General features: G+C 40.6%; 1 protein-coding gene across 2 annotated transcripts; it reads left to right on the top strand.

The window, feature by feature from the left end:
* The first annotated feature begins 1398 nt into the window (after positions 1-1398).
* Positions 1399-19085, top strand: ETNPPL (ethanolamine-phosphate phospho-lyase). 2 transcript variants are annotated; one of them, XM_027102822.1, is made up of 13 exons: positions 1399-1570; positions 4260-4378; positions 4645-4804; positions 6013-6087; positions 9894-9984; positions 10914-11030; positions 12579-12661; positions 13484-13709; positions 14615-14769; positions 15451-15540; positions 15750-15880; positions 17140-17207; positions 18532-19085. In XM_027102822.1, exons 1-13 carry the CDS (start codon positions 1515-1517, stop codon positions 18658-18660), a joined length of 1500 nt encoding a protein of 499 aa, XP_026958623.1. In that variant the 5' UTR covers positions 1399-1514; the 3' UTR covers positions 18661-19085. The 2 variants fall into 2 exon arrangements, with proteins under 2 accessions (XP_026958623.1, XP_026958624.1); XM_027102823.1 differs by having other exon boundaries at positions 1515-1570; positions 4663-4804; positions 18532-19078.
* The last annotated feature ends 445 nt before the right edge of the window (positions 19086-19530 follow it).

Genomic DNA, 19530 nt, shown 5'->3' with positions numbered 1-19530 from the left:
TAGCAAGTGTGTTCTTATGGGTAAATCAGGCTTTCTCTGCTGTCTTTCAAAACCCAAGGAATGAAATGATCTCATCTAAACTCTGTGGCTAAGTAGTTGCGTGACCCTGAGCGAGATTTTACCTTTCCTGTACCTAGCTGTTCTTATCTACAAAACAGAGGGGTTAAACCAGATGATCTCTACTTCGTCAAATAATTTATGATTTAACGTTATAGTTAATTAGGTTTCCTTCAGTCCACATGTTTAACTTCAAATTTGATCAGTGTGAAAAGATCATCCTAAAGGAGTCAAGAAACCTAGGAATGAATTCCAAGTTCACCATCAGGTAGATCCGCAATCACTGTCCCCGTGTGTTAAAGGGGATGGTGACTCTCAGGCTCATCTCCCACGCGGCTGTTTTGAGGACTGAACCAGATAAGTCAAGTGAATGTTTTGTAATCTGTATAGTTTCAGAGAAATTAGAAGTGCAATTATTGTTAAAGCAGGTGTCTGAAACACGGTATATATTATCCCTCCCAACAAATAACAGGCTGAGTCCCTGTTATTTATCCTTAGGGCATAAGGCTTGTTACTTTTGTTGAGTAGATTATGGTATTGGAATATGCTCAAAACGAGAATGGAGATGAACCTCCTGATGTCTCCAGAGAGCGCCTCCCTTTGAATGTTTACAAGAAAATAATGGGAGAAAGAAAGAGGGAAGGAAGAAAGGGAGGGAGGGAGGGAGGAAGGAAAGAAGAAAGAAAGAAAGAAGAAAGGGAGAGAGAAAGGAAGGAAGGAAGGAAGGAAGGAAGAGAGAGAGAAAGAAAGGAAAGGAAGGAAGGAAGAAAGAAAGAAGAAAGAAAGGGAGAGAAAGAAAGAAAGGAAGGAAGGAAGGAAGGAAGGAAGGAAGGAAGAGAGAGAGAAAGAAAGAAAGGAAAGGAAGGAAGGAAGGAAGAAAGAAAGAAAGAAAGAAAGGGAGAGAAAGAAAGAAAGGAAGGAAGGAATGAAGGAAGGGAGAGAAAGAAAGGAAGGAAGGAAGGAAGGAAGAAAGAAAGAGAAAGAAAGAAAAAAAAAGAAAGGGAGAGAGAAAGTGGGAAGGAGGGAATTCACAGGCAGAGGAGGAAGAAAGGCCATGGCAAGGCAAATTTAAGGAAATAAAAGGCGAGTTAGGAGAAGTAGCAGGGGTGGGGAGGCGAAGTGGGCAGCAGGGCAGGAACAGGAGCCAGTTAGCCCGGGGGCGGGGGGCTGGGGTGGGTGGCGACTCAGTGGCTAGTCCAGCCACTTGCCAGGCAGGCACCAGGCGGAGGAGGAGGGTGAGGGTGGGGCTTGGCGAAGGGCAAAGGCTGGGCAAGACTTAAAAGGGAGATGACCCTGGCTAGTTGGTGCCGCCTTTGACCTCCGACGCCCGGGGCAAGGGGACCCAACGGGGGAAAACGAGAGAAAAGGGCCACCGCTGAGACAGTCCCGCGGGCTCGCGAGGGAGGCGAACGGACCGGAGAGGGGAGACCCCTGGGAGCGCCCGGCACCCCGCCAGCATGTGCGAGCTATACAGCAAGCAAGACACCCTGGCGCTGAGGAGGAAGCACATCGCGTGAGCGCTCCCCAGCCCCGAGGAAAGGCGCAGAGAGGGGGAATCACCGGCGCGGGGGTGCGGAGAGCCGCAGCCGGGCAGGGAGCGGGCCAGCGGGCTGCTGCCGGCGGGGTGCGGGACCGCCACCCGCCCGCCGCACCTGCGCACGCGCGCCGCCGCCCGCCCGGAGCGCCCCGCCTCGCCTCCGCCCGAGGGGGCTGCCGACCAGCCGGCTCCAGAGCGGTCCCCGCGCTCTGCAGCCCGCCGAGGGGGTGAGGGCTGCTGGCCGGCCGGCTGGGGGAATTGACCGTGAAGGTTGAGAGCCGTTGAAGTAGAACACCGTTCCAGCGATGGGCTCTGGGAGGGAGACGGGTAGCTCTCCGCCGCTCCCACCACCTCGAAAGTTTTAGAAAACTGAACTCCGAAATATTTTTGACGATGGCAATGAAAACTCATTATGACAACTTTTGTTTAAAGTGAACTTTTTCTTCTTGCACGCTTGGTTAAGAAGTAAAAGGTTAATCCAGCCAGTAAAAAAACTTTGAAACCACTTTCTTAAGAGTAAGATACCACTTACTCACCTTGGTCTCCCCAGCTGTGCCCTCATTACAATTTAAAGATGCAGTGTTTTCTCCCGTCTACTTTTGTTTTACTCGTGTTATAGACGACTTGGTGAGCGTACAGGACCGAACTTTAGGTCAGACCTGGACTCTGGTCCTAGTAGTGTCAAGTTACCTTGTGATCTGATTTGAGATTTGATCTGATCTCAACCCAGGAGGTTTCTAGGTGGTTTAGGAGACTAGTTAAATCTCTCTCAACCCCCGCAGTAGGGTCAAAATAGTCAGATACCTCATTACCGGATCACCTCCTTCCCTTTTTCTAATCAGCACTCCTTTCTGTTAGTTTTCAATCCTATATAGTTAGATTCCAATGAAAACCTAATGATTTCTGACGTGAGCAGAACAAAGTCTGTGAAAGGAGGAATGGTAGCCATGGAATGGCTGAGAAAGAATTTCACCTGAAGTCTGAGTGAGAAGATGGGAAGTACATTAACAAGGAGGCAAGGTGAAGTCCGAAGTTTTCAGCCCACATTCATAACGAAGGGTTTTTCTGAATTTTAACTTGTAGGTATAAACTAACAGCTGAATTTGAACCAAGAAGAAATTCTCATTAAATATTAGTTTCATCTTAGCTGATGATGCTTAATCTTAGGCAATTTTAAAATTTAATTACCTATTCACAATAATCACAATACTTTCTAAACAGTTGCATATCCATTTAATATGTATCTAATTACCCTCTAAACTACCTCCAATGCACGTGGTATTTTTTTTGTGCATGCAAAATCACCAAAATAAAAATAATATTTTGTTTTAGTTTCTAAATGTCCATAGAACCAAGTTCAGAAATCTTTGTGATGTTCCTATGTTGCTAAAATCTGTACTCCAGCCAGCCATCCAAATAACCAAAAATATGGGTGACTCTTTATTATGCTGAAAAGAGTGGATTAAAGGGTTAGAATAATAATTGGATTTTATTATTTAAGAAAGGGAAATCCATTTGATGCAGGACAAATACCAATCAAAAGACATGAAAATGATCTGTAAAATCTCCTGCCTAGTATTTCACACTAAGTTATTTGTATTTAGCTTTTAGTGCTATTCATTTCTCTACAAATTAGATTAGAGGGAGAGATTAGATTAGCAAGCAAGCCCTGTTTTGGGCTATGGCATAAGGCAGTCCACCTTTTGTTTTTTCTTCCAATTTTATTGATATATAATTGACATACAGCACTGTATAAGTTTGAGTTGCACAGCATAATGATTTGACTTACATTATGAAGTCATTATCCCAATAAGTTTAGTGAATATCCATTTCATATTGATACAAAATTAAAGAAATCGAAAAAAAAATTTTTTACCTTGTGATGAGAACTCTTAGGATTTGCTTTCTTAACAACTTTCGTGTATAACATACAGCAGTGTTAATTATCTTTATCATGTTGTACATATAAATTATATCCCTAGTATGAGTTTTTCTATGAGTTTATTTTTGAAGTATAATTGACCTACAACACTATGTTAGTAACTATCACACAACATAGTGATTCAATATTTCTGTACATTTCAAAATGTTCACCATGATAAATCTAGTTACGATCAAGACAGTCTACTTTCAAATTCTGGTTTTCTCACTGGCTGTGTAACCTTGAACCAAGCTTCTTAATTTTTCGGTGTCTGTTTCCTCAACTATAAAAATGAGAATGATAATAACTCATATTATTGTTGGGAGGATTAAATGAGATAATATTTGTAATAGCTGTCAGTTCCTGACCCATAGGAAGCCTCAAAAAAAAAAAGTTTGTTTTTTTTTCCTGGTTGAACAAAGTTTCTCAAAGGAAAATTAGTTACTGGTTTGTGTAATTAGAGCTGTCAGAGCTGATCCTTGTGCTTCTAAATAGAGTTGTCAGATCATGGCAAATTTAATATAACAAGCATAAGAAATGTGAGCAGTATCACGGATGGGGGATTAAGGTAAAAGGTCCCAGGCTAAAATGAAATGAAAAAAAAAAAAAAAAAGTATGTCACCCAGGTTGTGTTTTCCCTTTCTTTTACGTAATTGTAATTTTCCACTGATCGTGACCTTCATTGAGAAGGAAAAACACTGAGCAGTCCTACCAGACCAAAGTGTTTCCTTTCATTATTTCTAGGCCCTCCTGCAAAGTTTTCTTTGCTGCGGATCCCATCAAAATAGTGCGAGCCCAGGGGCAGTACATGTTTGACGAGAAAGGTGAACAGTACTTGGATTGCATCAACAACGTAGCCCACGGTAACGTGCTGTCTTTGTCGTGCCTTGAAGGATGCGTTTCTGGAGTAAGGCAGACTTGGCACCGTTGATATTTGTCCCAGGAATTGCAGTGGCTGCAGTTCCTCGGCTGAACAGGGCCAGTAGTCCTAGGCGGGGAAGAGCTAGAGCAAAATGTGGGAGAGGAACAGAATCAACCTTTATTTTTTTGCTTGTTTCAGAATGCCCCTCACTTCCCAGGCATTTAGATTTGTAACTCATTTTGGGGACTTTTGTCTTCTAAATTTTAGTGGGACACTGCCACCCAGAAGTGGTCAAAGCTGCCCAGAAACAGATGGAACTACTAAATACAAATTCTCGATTCCTCCACGACAACATTGTTGAGTATGCCAAGCGCCTGTCAGCAACCCTGCCGGACAGACTCTCTGTGTGCTATTTTACAAATTCAGGGTATGTTCTGAGGTTTTCCACCCATCCCCATTCCCACCAATCTCTTTGTTTCCTCTCTTTTCTGTTTGATTGCTGGTGGAGCACAAATATCTAAAAAGGTTTCCCAAGATTCTTGCCGTTTACTAATGACCCCACATGGGGGACCTGACCATTCTGGTTCTTTTGCTTTGACCCACCAGCCCTTTGTAGATAAGATACCTGACAGCATGTTCCAGGACTCCTGACACAGCCTGTAACAACAGTCCCATGATTAACAAGTGCATGCCACTCAGCTTTTTATTACCACAGCTTCCTTGGTGAAAGATGGGGAAAGCATACCCTTAAGTATCCCTAAAGGATGGATTACTTGCGTTGTAACAAAATATTGGCAAAAATATCCAAGTCTGGTGTTCGTGTGAGAAAACCTAACTAGTCAAACGGCACCCACTTCTTTGGGCAATAGAGTAAGTAGCTAAAGAAGCTAGATGAACCTAGATAGTTCTTTCAAAGCATGAATAAGGAATTTTGGCAAAAAAAGAACTACTAAACAAGTTATATAAGTATTATAAGATTTTTGATTGATTTGTTTCCTTAGGCAGTAAGCATTTCCCCAACACAAACACAAAGAAGGAATGAGTCAATTCAAGTGAATAGATATGTCCATTCTATGGAATATTATACAGACATTAAAAAGTATGTTTTTGAAAATACATGTTTAATGACAGGAGAAAAGCTCACCTGTACAATGTTATAGTGGGAGGAAATCTGTCTATACAGCATACATTTAAAATGATATGTATGAGTTAAAACTATTAGAAATCCTGTGAATGTTCTATTATGATTCTGTGATCCATTTTCTCTTTTCAGTGAGATACCTTAAAATCCAATAACCAGAAGATTGGTTTATAACCAGAAGATTTTTCTTTTTTCTTTGTAAAGAATTAGGACATTTTCGGATCTAATTTGTTGTTCTAAGGCATTCTTGCCTTCAATAAATTAAATATAATATTTGACTTTCACTTATGAAGAATCCTATACTGTCAAAGAGTGATTAGCCTTAGAGAGAGAGCAGTGTCACCAAAGACTGGAGGTGACAGGACCTGGAGTAGTACAAAGAATAATCTCGAAGTTAAACAGACTTTGGAATCCTCAACTTTGTAAATAATGGTTTGAAAGATTTTTAAAAGGGCTTATGTCACATTGTCCCTTTCTCTCTGCTCTCTTAATAGATCTGAAGCCAATGACTTAGCCTTACGCCTGGCTCGGCAGTTCAGAGGCCACCAAGACGTGATCACTCTTGACCAGTAAGTCTTGAACACAAGACTTCTAAGCAGGAAATGCCTTCAGAGACAAAATTATATTGATCCTCTCCATACTAATACCATAAGCATGTATGGAGGAGGCTGGATATATGGCACAAGGATTTTCTTTTTTGTTACGTATAGGTGTCAAGGCCAGCTCAGGCCTAAGGACACTTAATTCCTTCCAAGTACTTAGAGGCTCTTTTGGGTGCTGTGGTCATGGTCTCATGGGCTTTGCATGAATCAGGGTTTACTTTTCACACATTTAACTGTTAATTGAGCCACTGCAATGTGTGTGTAACTCCATCTTTTTCAGAATAAAAATATAATTTCTTAAAAATCCAAGCATTCATGTCACAATTGTGATTATTCACCTAATTAATTTAAAAGATAACAATTTAGAGCATATTTTTTTTCTTTTTTTGGCCACACCATGCAGCTTGTGGGATCTTGGTTCCTCGACCAGGGATTGAACCCGGGCCCTTGGCAGTGAGAGTGTGGAGTCCTAACCACTGGACCTCCAGGGAACTCCCTAGAGCAAATTTTAAAGACAACAGATAGCCAAGTGAAAATAGTTCTTTCTCATTAATTTGTGATTTTTAATAGTCACTATTTAGTTTTACTTCTCAAAAATGAATTCATTATATTTTAAACAAGAAATTTGATAACTTCCATCTTCAGTGAGATTTAAAATTTTTTTCTACCTCTCCACCCCACTGATCTCAGACACAAAGGGTTGAATTGAACAGGCACCTCATTTCTTACCCTTCTATAGGCTTCTCTTGTTTTATGTGTTGGTTGGTGTATTCATTTTCTATTTTTGCTATAGCACATTATCATAAACATAGTGGCTTAAGCAACATAAATATATTCTCTTATAGTTCTAGAGGTCAGATGTCCAAAATGGGTCTCACTGGGCTAAAATCAAGGTTCAACAGGGCTGCACTCCTTCTGAAGACACTAGGGAAGAATCTGTTTCCTTGCCTCCACCTTCTAGAGGCTGCCTGCATTCCTTGGCTTGTGGTCCCCTCCTTCATCTTCAGAGCCAGACATTACATCACTCCAGCCTCTGCTTCCATCCTCACATCACCTCGTCTATCTCTGACCACCATCCTCCTGCTGCCTTCTTTCACTTATAAAGGTTCTTGTGATAACATTTGACCCTCCAGGATTATCGCGCCATTTCATGATCCTTAATTTAATCACATCTGCAAGGTCCCCTTTACCATGTAACATTCTTAGGTTCTGAGGCTTAGGACATGGGCATCTTTAGGGAGGGGAGGCGTGATTCTGCCTGCCTGCCACAGAATAGATACTGTGACTGCCCTTTACTCCCAGCTACCACAAGCAACACTGCAACGAGTGCCCTTGTACATGTGCCTTTATGAACCTTTCTGAGAATTTCTTGGGGATAAAGCACCCAGAAAAAAGATTGCTAGGCCATAGGGGTACAGGGTACGGTAAACATTGTTGATTTGACCAGATCCTGCCAGATCAGTCTCCAAGGCGGTTGCATGCTCTTCCCAGTGCGTGAAATGTCCAATTTTCACGTATCCTCACCAAAAACTAAGAATATCCTACCTTGTTTTTTTTTTTCTTAATTTTTGCCGTCTAATAGGTATAAAATGATATCAGGGTTGTTGGGTTTTTTTTTTAATTTTCAGGATTTTTTTTCCCTTTTCATAAATTTACTTATTTGTTTGTTTGTTTATTCTTGGCTGCGCTGGGTCCTCAGTGCTGCGCCCAGGCCCTCTCCAGTTGCCGCAAGCGGGGGCGACTCCCCACTGCAGTGCGAGGGCTTCTCATTGCGGTGGCTTCTCTTTGTTGCAGAGCACGGGCTTTAGGCATGCAGGCTTCAGTAGTTGTGGCTTGGGCTCTGGAGCACAGGCTCAGTAGTTGTGGCACACGGGCCTAGTTGCTCTGCGGCATGTGGGATCCTCCCAGACCAGGGATTGATCCCGTGTTCCCCTCACTGGCAGGCAGACCCTCAACCCCTGTGCCACCAGGGAAGTCCCTATCAGTGTTGTTTTTATTTGCAATTTCTAATTATGAGTTTGAGTATCTATTCATATGCTTATTATGCATTTGTGACTTCCTTTCTGAGAATTACCTGTTTATATTCTTTGCCCATTTTTCTGTTGGGATTTCCATCCTTGCTTTTGCATGCATAGTTTAGATGAGAGGATCTCAGCCTTGACTGTGTTTTAGAATTACCTGGGGAAATTTTCTTTTCTTAATGCCAGTGCCCAGGTCCCACTCCAGACCAATTAAAGTGAATCTCTAGGGACTTCTCTGGCAGTCCAGTGGTTAAGACTTGAGTTCTCAACACAGGGGTTGCTGGTTTGATTCCTGGTCGGGGAACTAAGATCCTGCATGCAGCACGGCTCAGCCAAAAAAATTTAAAAATTAAAAAAAGAGAGAGGGCTTCCCTGGTGGCGCAGTGGTTGAGAGTCCGCCTGCCGACGCAGGGGACGCGGGTTCGTGCCCCGGTCCGGGAGGATCCCACATGCCGCGGAGCGGCTGGGCCCGTCAGCCATGGCCGCTGAGCCTGCGCGTCCGGAGCCTGTGCTCCGCAACGGAAGAGGCCACAGCAGTGAGAGGCCCGCGTACCGCAAAAAAAAAAGAAGAAAAAAAAAAAAAGAGAGTGAGAGAAAATCTCTAGAGGTGGATTCCAGGAAACGGTATAGATTTTAAAGTTTCCCAAGTGATGCTAATATGCAGATAGACTTAAGAACCACCATTTGAACATTAATCTCTTTTAGTTTGAGACATTTCAAATGTTTTTTCCCAATCTATCATCTGTCTTTTAACTTTGTCCATGGTATCGTCCAACCTCCAAAAATTTGATTAAATCAAATAGTTGACATTTTCATCCTATGGTTTGGTTTTCTAAGTTTTGTTAATATCTCTCCCCACACACACACCCATCCCCACCCCTCAGATCACAAAGATGTTCTTCTTTATTTTCTTCTACTGCCTCTATAACTGCTCTTCATATTGACTCCACCAAGAGGCCGCTGTGTTACCATTTATGTACGGCTGTGTCTCTGAGCTCACTTCTGTCCCAGTCGTGACTTTGTTCTTATTCCAATACCATACTAATTTCATTACTATGGCTTTGTAGCATGTTTTAATCTACGGTAGGGGAAGTCCTCCCTCTTTGCTTTATCTATTCGTGGGCCTTTTATAATTTCTTTTCCAGGCCTCCCAATTATATAGCTCTGGGCAAGAAACATAAAAGGGAATATCATAGCCATCTGTATTTTAAGTGAAAGAAAGGAATTTCATAGCCACTTGATTACCTCTTAATCTTAGTTCTCTTAGAAAAGACCTCCTGTTCCTTACCAACTTTCATTTGAGCAATTGGATATCCCTTTGAAACCATCCCAGACAGAAACACAGCCCATTCTGTGATATAAAGTTGTTTTTAAAATTTACTAGAATGTAACTATCAAATACATTTAAAGAATACATACATCTGAAATTTCTCATGAAGCTATAGAAATTAATGTTTTACATTTAGATAATCTAATTTAGCAGAGCTAATGCAATCCAAAGAAATTAAGTTTTTTCCTGCTAAAAATAACTGTCTATGAGGTTACATACTTGGCTTTCTATGTGTTTTATTACCTGGATCAGGAGAGTGGGACAAATTAATGGCCAGTCCTACCGTGAAAAATTAGATTCCATATAGTTAAATCTGGCACCAATGTTGAGATTCTCCCTGGATGATGTGCAGTACTATTTTTCATATACTAGAGAAGCATCCTTCTTTGAGTGATTTTGGTTACCGTCCTTTTTCTTTTCAGTGCTTACCATGGTCACCTATCATCTTTAATTGAGATCAGTCCATATAAATTTCAAAAGGGCAAAGATGTCAAGAAAGAATTTGTGCATGTGGTAAGTATCTTGGAATCCAAGAATCAGAATGTTACTACTGGAAGAGTGCCCAGTGATAACCCAGTCCAATCCTTGCATTGAGATGAAACCATGAAAAAGGAAACTAAGATCTAGAGCAGTTACAGATCTTTAGCAAAGATCTGTTTGCTAAAGTCAAAGAGCTAGTTAATGACAAGATGTGGTTTAAAATCCATTGATGAGTACCATACAAATTAGTATAGAGGTAGTGATAGCTCTTATTCACAGCTCTCATTTTATTTTTCTTGCCCCTTGATGCTTAAATTACTTTTTCTATCGCTGAAGCCTATTTGAAACTCAGAGTTGCATCAAGTGTGTATGACTGTCTTAAAATTACTCTATGCTAAATTATTATGTAAATTTATTAAGTAAAATAAATATCATGTAACAAAGAAAATAAAGAAACCAAGCTGTTGAAACAGTAAAACTCATTTGGCTTAATTAAGGATCAGTAGACTTTTTTAAGAGAATCATTAATACATTCTTTCAAAATTTTAAGATCTGAAATTAGTGCTAAGGCACTCTAGCTTTCTGAATGATTACAGTTTGCTATATAGTTGGTAAGGGTTGGTTTATTTTCAATATAGAATTGTTAATACAGTTTCCATGCATTGAAATTTTCAAATAACATAATCACACTTGTTGTTTGAATTTGTCCCTTATGTGACTAGAGATGCAATCTTGACTTCTAAGGGCCTAGGAGCAAATCCAAGTTCCTGTTCACAATGCTAGATTTCAAGTCTCACAGAATTCAGAAATGTTAAGGAAAAAGAGCAAAAGAACCTAGAGTCACTTAAGTCCACGAGTCACCTTTCTACAATATTATGCTCCTGGAGGGAAAGACCCTTTCTTAAAAGCTCATTTGTCCAGGAGACAAATCATGAGAAACTGTTATCTTTTGATGTTTTCAGGCACCAGCTCCAGATACTTACAGAGGAAAATACAGAGAAGACCATACAGACCCGGCCAGTGCTTATGCCGACGAAGTGAAGAAAATTATTGACGAAACTCATAACAGTGGAAGGAAGGTTTGTATTTATAGCTTTGGAAACACTTGAATATCTTTTATAAAATAGATTGAAATCATTGTGATACATTGGAGAGGTGGGAAAGGATTAGATCTCAAATCGCTTTCTGTTCTTCTCTAGTTACGTTTTTACTTAGTTCATATTTCAAAAAGTACATTATTATAGTCATGCCTCTAAGACTATTTTTATTTATCCTGGAAATGTAATTACTATACCTGTTTCAGAACTGGTGGGCTAATTCTGACTTTCCCACTGGGATGCAGACTCTGGTCCAAAGTGATAGGAGGAGAAAATTAAGAAAGGTGATAGCTCACGGACAGAACATTCCAACTGAGAGTAGCACGAGGGGCTAATATAAGGTGAAGGGAGGGAAGAGGCAGGGTGGCCCTGGGGCCTTGGGGCCACTGCAGACTCCTGGACCCGGGGAGCCTTGGCTCTTCCCTAGAACTGGGTCAACTTTCCTGAAACCGAAGAGCCTGCGTAAGACAAGGCAGGAACATGTTCTTCCAATTTGGGTCTGAACTTCTAAAACAAACCAGAATCCTCCCAACTAGGAAAAAAAGAGTTTCCATTTTCTCAGTCTTCACCCTACTGTCTTTAGCTTAACGGTAATTCTCAGCCCCTTCAGGGGTTACTTACATGGAGTTACTTACGTGATTTGACACATGCTTTGCCTTTCAATTGGCTTATGGCATCAACATGGCAATAAAAAAAGCTTTTTAATTGAGATAAAAATGAAGCCTGTGTGTTTTCCAGTTCAAGTATTTTTATCTTAATGACTGGAAAGTCATTTGCCTTTCTTAACTATTTCTTCTTTTCTTCCCTTTCGTTTTTCATATCTTAAAAGACGTAGTCTGGACTAGAACGTTAGTTCCCCCCCTTTTTTTTCTTAATTGAAGTATAGCTGATTGCTTGACTTCTTATCTCATACTATTTCTATGCTTTCTCTTAATTTAGTGTTACCTGTTTTTATGTCTCCTTTCTTAGCCTCTAGAACACATCCTCTTTAGTTCCTTTGTGAACTGCCTGATTTTGTTAAGTTGTAAGCCTGGTTCAGGGCAAGAACCAGAAATATAGCACAATAACTAAGGTTCGTGGCCACCAGTCACCCTTTCATCTCCTTAGTGCAAATTCCAGGTTCGGGCAGTCCTAATTTACCAAGCTGAGCAAACAGGCACCCCAGTGATGTGTTTGGAACCTGGGTAAATTTTTAGAGGTTCATATTAAAGACTAATCAAAACATCAGTCTTATTCAGTTGTTCCTAATGAAAACACTGCATTTAAATTAATAATGGAGAACTGGAAGGCACCCTCTCCACCATTTTCTCGTGATGGTTTCACTGGTACCCTAAAATTTCAGAAACTAATGCTTCAGAATTCTTGCATTTCCAGCGTGGACATCTTTTTAATCAAATGGCCAATTTGTCTCTTGCCATGGATCCATTCCCAACCATTTTTTAAGTCACCTTCTCCGTAAGAAGTCCTCTTTTTTTAGGGGGTAACGGGAGGAGGACCTAATGGACTTTGACCCCATCTTTTCTTGTATAGATTGCTGCCTTTATTGCTGAATCCATGCAGAGTTGTGGCGGACAAATAATTCCTCCAGCAGGCTACTTCCAGAAAGTGGCAGAGTATGTACTTGGGCATCCTTGGTCAAACTGAAGGCACTGTGACAATTCTGTAGGGCCATCCTGGTTGTTAAGATATTGAAATACTTCCAGACTAGCTGGTAAATAGCCACTTGGGAGTGCCTGCCACCCAGGACTCCTGGAACTCCTCCACCTTCCCAAGATCCAGCAAATAAAGGGTTTACACAAGGTCCAGCAGGGCAGCCTCCAGAGCTGTGCTCCCACTACCCACCTGGCCTCTTCTCTGATTAGTTGGTGTCCAAGCTTTACTAATCAGTAAAAATTTGACGATTAAACCTGCTGAACACTACTTCTTGTTCACTTCTTTTTCTTCCCTATTAAAATACTGCAGTAGGGCTTCCTTGGTGGCGCAGTGGTTGAGAGTCCACCTGCCGATGCAGGGGACGCGGGTTCGTGCCCCGGTCCGGGAAGATCCCACATGCCGCGGAGCGGCTGGGCCCGTGAGCCATGGCCGCTGAGCCTGCGCGTCCGGAGCCTGTGCTCCGCAACGGGAGAGGCCACAACAGTGAGAGGCCCGCGTACCGCAAAAAAAAAAAAAAAAAAAAAACTTTAGTAGAGCTTACTTTAAGTAGCACAAACCCAAACAATATAGAATATATCTAATCTGGAAATTATGTGATTATGTTTCAAAGTCAATGATATCACATAGATGTCATTGGGGATTTGAACACTGAAATGTTTTTAACAAAGATTATAGACTTCAGGTTAACAACATTTTTAAAGTTTTCAATAGTCTGTATCTTATGGGAGGGTTTGGGGACTCTCAGTGACCTGAAGGCATCAGGCTGCCCTTTTGCTTTTCAGATATGTACACGGAGCAGGAGGTGTGTTTATAGCTGATGAAGTTCAAGTAGGCTTTGGCCGAGTTGGGACACATTTCTGGAGCTTCCAAATGTTTGGTGAAGATTTCGTTCCAGACATCGTCACAATGGGAAAACCAATGGGCAATGGCCACCCAGTGGCATGCGTGGTAACAACCAAAGAAATCGCAGAAGCCTTCAGCAGCTCTGGGATGGAATATTTCAATACGGTAAAATTTGACCTCCCCACTTTAATGCTAAGACGGAAAAATAATGCATGTTCTTATGTTTCTTTCCAATGTAATAAAGAATAAATCTCACTGTTGCCAGCTAACCACGCCAGGACCCTAGCCAAATTTTGATCTAACCATATTTCATTCTATCTGACACAATCCTCCTTGTATTTTTTTCTTGTGTATCTTTCCCCTTCCTAAAATGTTTCTATTAATTGTTCCAATGACAGATGGCTGCCCTGCTAAACTCTAGAGGTTATGATATTTCATTAACAGATAATATGATCTTTTTTGTTTTGTGTCACATTTAAATTCCCAAAACACTTCACTTAGATGATTCACTACTATAAATGTTACAGGGCTGTCATAGGAGATACTAACTAAAATTCTATCTTTGGGAAATTTTATTTCCTTGATTTTACCCCTAAAAGTTATAAGCTTTAAGTTTGGAAAGGTTATTCTAGTTTGTGCAGTATGTATAATAGGACTTGTTACAGCTAAAAGTTAGAGTCAAATCTAAGAACATAAATTATTTGGAGAAAATGTCATTGCTTAGGTTTTTTCACACAGATATTCAAGCACTGAAACCCACATCCCCCTAACTAAACCACACTCTAAAATCCTTAATTCCCAACACAATGTCTGTTTTTCATTTGGACGAACTTATAAATTCCCCAATAATCCTTCATACCAGTTTTGCAGCTATATATAATTTAGAATTTTATTCTCAATCTTAAATGAATAGAATCATGTTATATTCTAAATCTAAGAAACTGATATCACAGGGGAAATTTTTATTGAAATTATATCTTTACTTGCTCATGTATGAGCCAAATTTCTCATAGATGAAGCAATACCACAAATTCAACTATTCTATTTTCTCATTTATCGTTTTTCCACAGTATGGAGGAAATCCAGTATCCTCTGCTGTTGGTTTGGCCATCCTGGATGTAATTGAAAATGAAGACCTTCAGGGAAATGCCACAAGAGTAGGGAATTATCTTACCAAGTTACTGAACAAGCAGAAGGCTAAACATACTTTGATAGGAGATATCAGGTATATTTATCGTAAAGTTGTCGTGCAGTTATTCATTTGTCCAAATGAAAATTTGTTATATTTTATCTTATAAATCTAAAACAAGTTAACACAAAAGCAGATCTAGAAACACTGAAAAAACAAAACTCATTTTTCCATCCAGAACCCAGATATCATCACTGTTAACTTTTGGGTATATATCTTTCCTGATTTTTATACTTTTTTGGAAAAAATTAAGCCAGGATCATTTCAGCAGGCAAAAGACGAGAAGAAGGAACTTAAGGTAACTCTAAATGATCTATTAAAAATATTAAAAATGACATCCAAGAAAACTCACTATTTTTCATATATATATGAAAACATTTTCATATATATATGTAAAGATTAAAGATTTGTCATAGTTGATGTCTTGAGAAGTTAAATAGCATGACAAGGTTGTTTTTAAGCCTTATCATTTTTTTTTTTTTACAATTAAGAGAAGAAAGAAAAACTGGTTGACAAAAACTAACTTGATTCAAAAACTAGGAAGTCCTGTGGACACTAGATTGGTATCTTGGATTAATTAGAACTAATAACAACTACCCTTTAAAGAGAATCACATTCAGCTTCAAATCAAACTGAAGTTTGAGGACAGTGTTAATTTTTTGTGACCATGCAGTGCTTAATAAAGTGTGTCAAGTTCCCTTTCTTTACCCCCCTCAGGGGCGTTGGCCTTTTTATTGGAATTGACTTAGTGAAGGACCATCAGGAAAGGACCCCCGCCACAGCTGAAGCTCAGCACATCATCTACAAGTAAACACACCCCTCACCGTTTGGTATCTTGGCTTGAATGCTTTTTTTTACTTCCTCTCATCTCCCCAAATGAGACAAGCTTAAGACTCGTGCAATTACAAATGTGGGCTTCTTGCATGCGAATATGAAAGTGCTCTCTGTTCACATCCTTCTGAAATAATCTTAGTTATCACTTATATGCACTCGCATGTATTTCCTGCACTCATTAGGATGAAAGAAAAGCGAGTGCTTCTCAGTGCCGATGGACCTCACAGGAATGTGCTTAAAATAAAACCACCTATGTGCTTCACTGAAGAAGATGCCAAGTTTATGGTGGACCAGCTGGATGAGATTCTAACAGGTCTGTCCACAGATCTTTAAATAAGATGCCCTCACCCACACTCTGGTCAGACATGACAGTGCAACTTGCACTGGCAGAAGTGAAGGAGGGTGGAAATGATTGTATACACTTATATTATCATTTATTTTCACTTTTTAAAAATAATTGCATGTCTTCATTGTACCATGCACCACAGACGCTGCAGTGTAAGAGTCTTTGAGCTTTGTACTATGAAAATATGGGAAATGCTGTTAATAAAAATTGTAAGCTAGGGACCTCCCTGGCAGTCTAGTGGTTAAGACTTCGCCTTCCAATGCAGGTGGTACAGGTTCGATCCCTGGTCAGGGAGCTAAGATTCCATATGGCTCAGGGCCAAAAAAACAAAACATAAAACAGAAGGAATATTGTAACAAATTCAATAAAGACTTTAAAAATGGTCCATATCAAAAAATCTTAAAAAAGAAATATATATATAAAGGTTATAGGTTAATATAGTTATATAGTTATCATTTGACTTTGTATTTCACTTATTACAATTTAATTTTTGAAGACTTATGTTTGTCATTCAGAATTATAGCCTGTCATAGGAATTCATCTTTTGTTTACCTCTGTTAAATAATTAGGTTCATTTATTTTTCTGTTATGAGCATAAATTGAGATTAACAAGTAAGGTAACAATGTAAAACCATATTGAAACACATAAAGCACTGTCAAATGTTAGAGCTTTTAGTCATATTTTTAAGATTCTACTTCTCTGCTCCCTCTCAGCCTCTTGGGGTTGGGATAAGGCTAAGCTAGGAATCAGTACAGCATACAAAATAGATCATTATTATTTGGAAAGTTGAGAGTCAGCCCCAAGTTATTCGTAATACGGTCACTGTCTTTGGACCAAAAGACACCCAAACTTGGCCAGCAGTCCTGATGCCTCTGGTGCCTTGAAGGGACAGGTGGAAGAGACTATAGGTTGGGGCAAATCCATCACTATTACTTAAAATTCAGCTCAGAGCTTGAGCATTTTTAGTGGTGTGGCTAAAGAATTCTTTTTTAACAAAGTGAGCAAGGCAGAGCTAACATAGGCTCAGCGCCGCTTGTAACGATGAAATGCTACAATAAAAGTTTAAAAGCAGCTATTGTAACAGTGACACTTTTTAAAAGCATGTACCTCTCTAGTTTTCTTTCAGGGTGTCCCTCTAGTTACCAAAATAGGGTAGGGTGGTTTTTTTTTTTTTTAAGGACTTTTATGTTCTTCTGTCTTGTCCGTTGTATCTTCCTTGACATAGGTTTAGAAGAAGCTGTCGGAGCCAAAACTGAGAGTGTGATCTCTGAGAATACTCCGCGCAGAACCAAGGTGAGAGGCAGTTACTTCATATTTAGGGCAAAAGTTTAAAATGGGGGGAATTTAAGAAAAAGGAGTGCAAATTTAAAAAAATTGTAAAATGACCTCTAGAATAAAACCCACCTTTGCTAGAGGTGGCTTACTGTTACAATTCTGAGTGCACAGTTAAGGCAAGCGCCTCACCACTTGACATGAATAAAGCCAAAGAACCATTCTTCCAGGATCATTCCTACACTCCGCCCCCCCGCCAGAAAAAGTCCAAAAACCCCCTCGGGCTTGCAAAGAGGGCCTTCAAAATATAGAGAGAGATAACAGATGTCCTAAGCTCCTTCCTGTTTGTCTGAGGGATGTCTGACACTGACTCAAAGTCCCACACACCGCTCTTTAGTCAGCAAAAGCATCAGCAGTGTGACTCCAAAGTGTCAGAGTCTGGTCCTCAAGTGAACTAAAGAAGAAACTTCGACTGGCGGCGGGGCCTGGGAACCATTTGGCATGGAGCGGCCTAGTTTCTGCATTTGATGTGCTTCTAGCAGAGGGCTTCCCCATTCTCTCCCTGAGCTGCCCAGGGTGTGAGAAAGCGCTCCCTTGGTCGGGAAACAGAAAGGCAAAACCTTGAGAGCCTTTGTTGCATAATTAATTATTTGTTTATGACTTCGATGCATAAAGGAACACTCAAGCCCGCCTGCACATCCAGGGTAGTCAGCAAAGTCCTTTTCCTGAGTGAAAAACATGAGGCCCTTTCAATGAGAGAGCAAGAGATTTGCTAACAGCATGCTTCTGTCTCTTGGTGCAAACACAAACCAATGCTAGAAATCACTGCCTCTCTGCTGCCTGAGAGTGGCTTATTGAGTCTGGGACAGAATCACAACTGTCAGGACCAAGCAAGCATTGAAAAGGAGCTTACAGGGACTTGGTCAGGGAACTAGATCCCACATGCCGCAGCTAAGAGTTCGCATGCTGCAACAAAGATCCCACATGCCGGCACAGCCAGATAAATAAATATATAAAAAAAAAAAAGAAGAAGAAGAAAGAAAGAAAAGGAGCTTACAAAAAAGGAGTTCCCACCAGAAATCCCACTTTGAAGTTAGCACGCGTTTCTGAAATTTTGGCTTGCAGTCCCAGATTTTAGGTTGACATCACATTTCAGATGTCTGTGGAAAGTAGTAGTAATCAGAGTTAGGGAGGAACAAGGGGCATTGCTGTGTTGTGTTGTGTTGTGTTGTATTCTCCCACGTGCCGTGTTGCCTGTTGGCCTGTGGAGTCAGCCCTGCAGAGCCTGGAGGCTGGGCGGGTTAGAGGCAGGCTGCCTGCTGGAGTTTCCATGTCTGTCTTGCAGATGCCTGAGGAAGCCCACTCGGAATCGCTCAGTGACGGCAGCCCGGACCCCAAAGAAAATCCCAGCCTAAAAAGAAATGGATTGTGCACAGATAAACATTCACTGCTCAGTAAGAGGCTCAAGACATGAGAGACGAGCATTTTACAGCAAGGTAAATGTCCGGAGTTACACAGAATGAATGGAAGTGTCCCTTCTGTTAAAGCTCTATTATACCCGCCAAAGGAAGACTCTGCATTCCATTCAGAGGTATAAATAAAGTAAATGAGTAATAAGAAAAATCCAAGTGATAATCAAACCCTGTCAAGATTTAGCCTCTAGCCTGTTAATTCCTTACTTGAGATTTCTGAAAGTACTTCATTTATTCTACTCAATTTCAGCTTCAAATGGAATATTTATTAAGTTGGAAGTTTTACGTCTCATGTTTTAATATTTGACACGACAGAGCAAAGTACAGTAGTAGGTTCCTGAACTTTGGAGACTATGAATTCTTTAATGATTTAATTTGTATATATTTATGGACTATAATAAAATAAAAGGTGATGTAAACCAAAAAAGTTTGACCAGAAAAATGTTTACCGTTCCTTTGCGGAGAACACTGGCGCAGTAAAATCAACGCCACTTGGAAAAAAATCACATACAGCAAATGTGAAGAAGTGAATGAATAATTTGGACTTTTGTTGGGGAACTAGGTTAATCGTGGTCCTGTGGGGACGAGGGTGGAGGTGAAGAGGCCAAACAAGGAGTACATCTAGAAACAGTCCTAAACATGCTGTTGGGAGACCTCAGCTCTGACTACTCAGACTGTCACCTTGGCAAGTCACTTACCTGTTAGGTGAGAAATTAACTTTCCACCAATCATCTTCCTCTTCTCATCCAGCTTATCACCTTTGCACAACCCCTGACACATAGAGGTACACACATTTCTAACCAGAGATAGGCAAAGGGAAGTGAGGAAACCCAGAACCTCAAGAATCTCTTCCTTAAAAGTCCTGGTGCCGG

The sequence above is a fragment of the Aethalodelphis obliquidens genome, unplaced genomic scaffold (assembly GCF_003676395.1).
Source record: "Aethalodelphis obliquidens isolate GAN/ISIS:26980383/991018 unplaced genomic scaffold, ASM367639v1 scaffold6, whole genome shotgun sequence".
Lineage (NCBI taxonomy): Eukaryota > Metazoa > Chordata > Mammalia > Artiodactyla > Delphinidae > Aethalodelphis > Aethalodelphis obliquidens.
The sequence above is the reverse complement of the archived record's forward strand: the minus strand, read 5'-3'. Positions and strand labels throughout refer to the sequence as shown.

What these genes read in the sequence shown, in the direction of transcription:
- ETNPPL (XM_027102822.1), top strand. Translation starts at nt 1,515, where the DNA reads ATGTGCGAGCTATACAGCAAGCAAGACACCCTGGCGCTGAGGAGGAAG. An exon ending in CTGAGGAGGAAGCACATCGC is followed by an intron (nt 1,571 to 4,259) that starts GTGAGCGCTCCC and finishes CATTATTTCTAG; the next exon opens with GCCCTCCTGCAAAGTTTTCT. An exon ending in ACTTTGATAGGAGATATCAG is followed by an intron (nt 14,770 to 15,450) that starts GTATATTTATCG and finishes TACCCCCCTCAG; the next exon opens with GGGCGTTGGCCTTTTTATTG.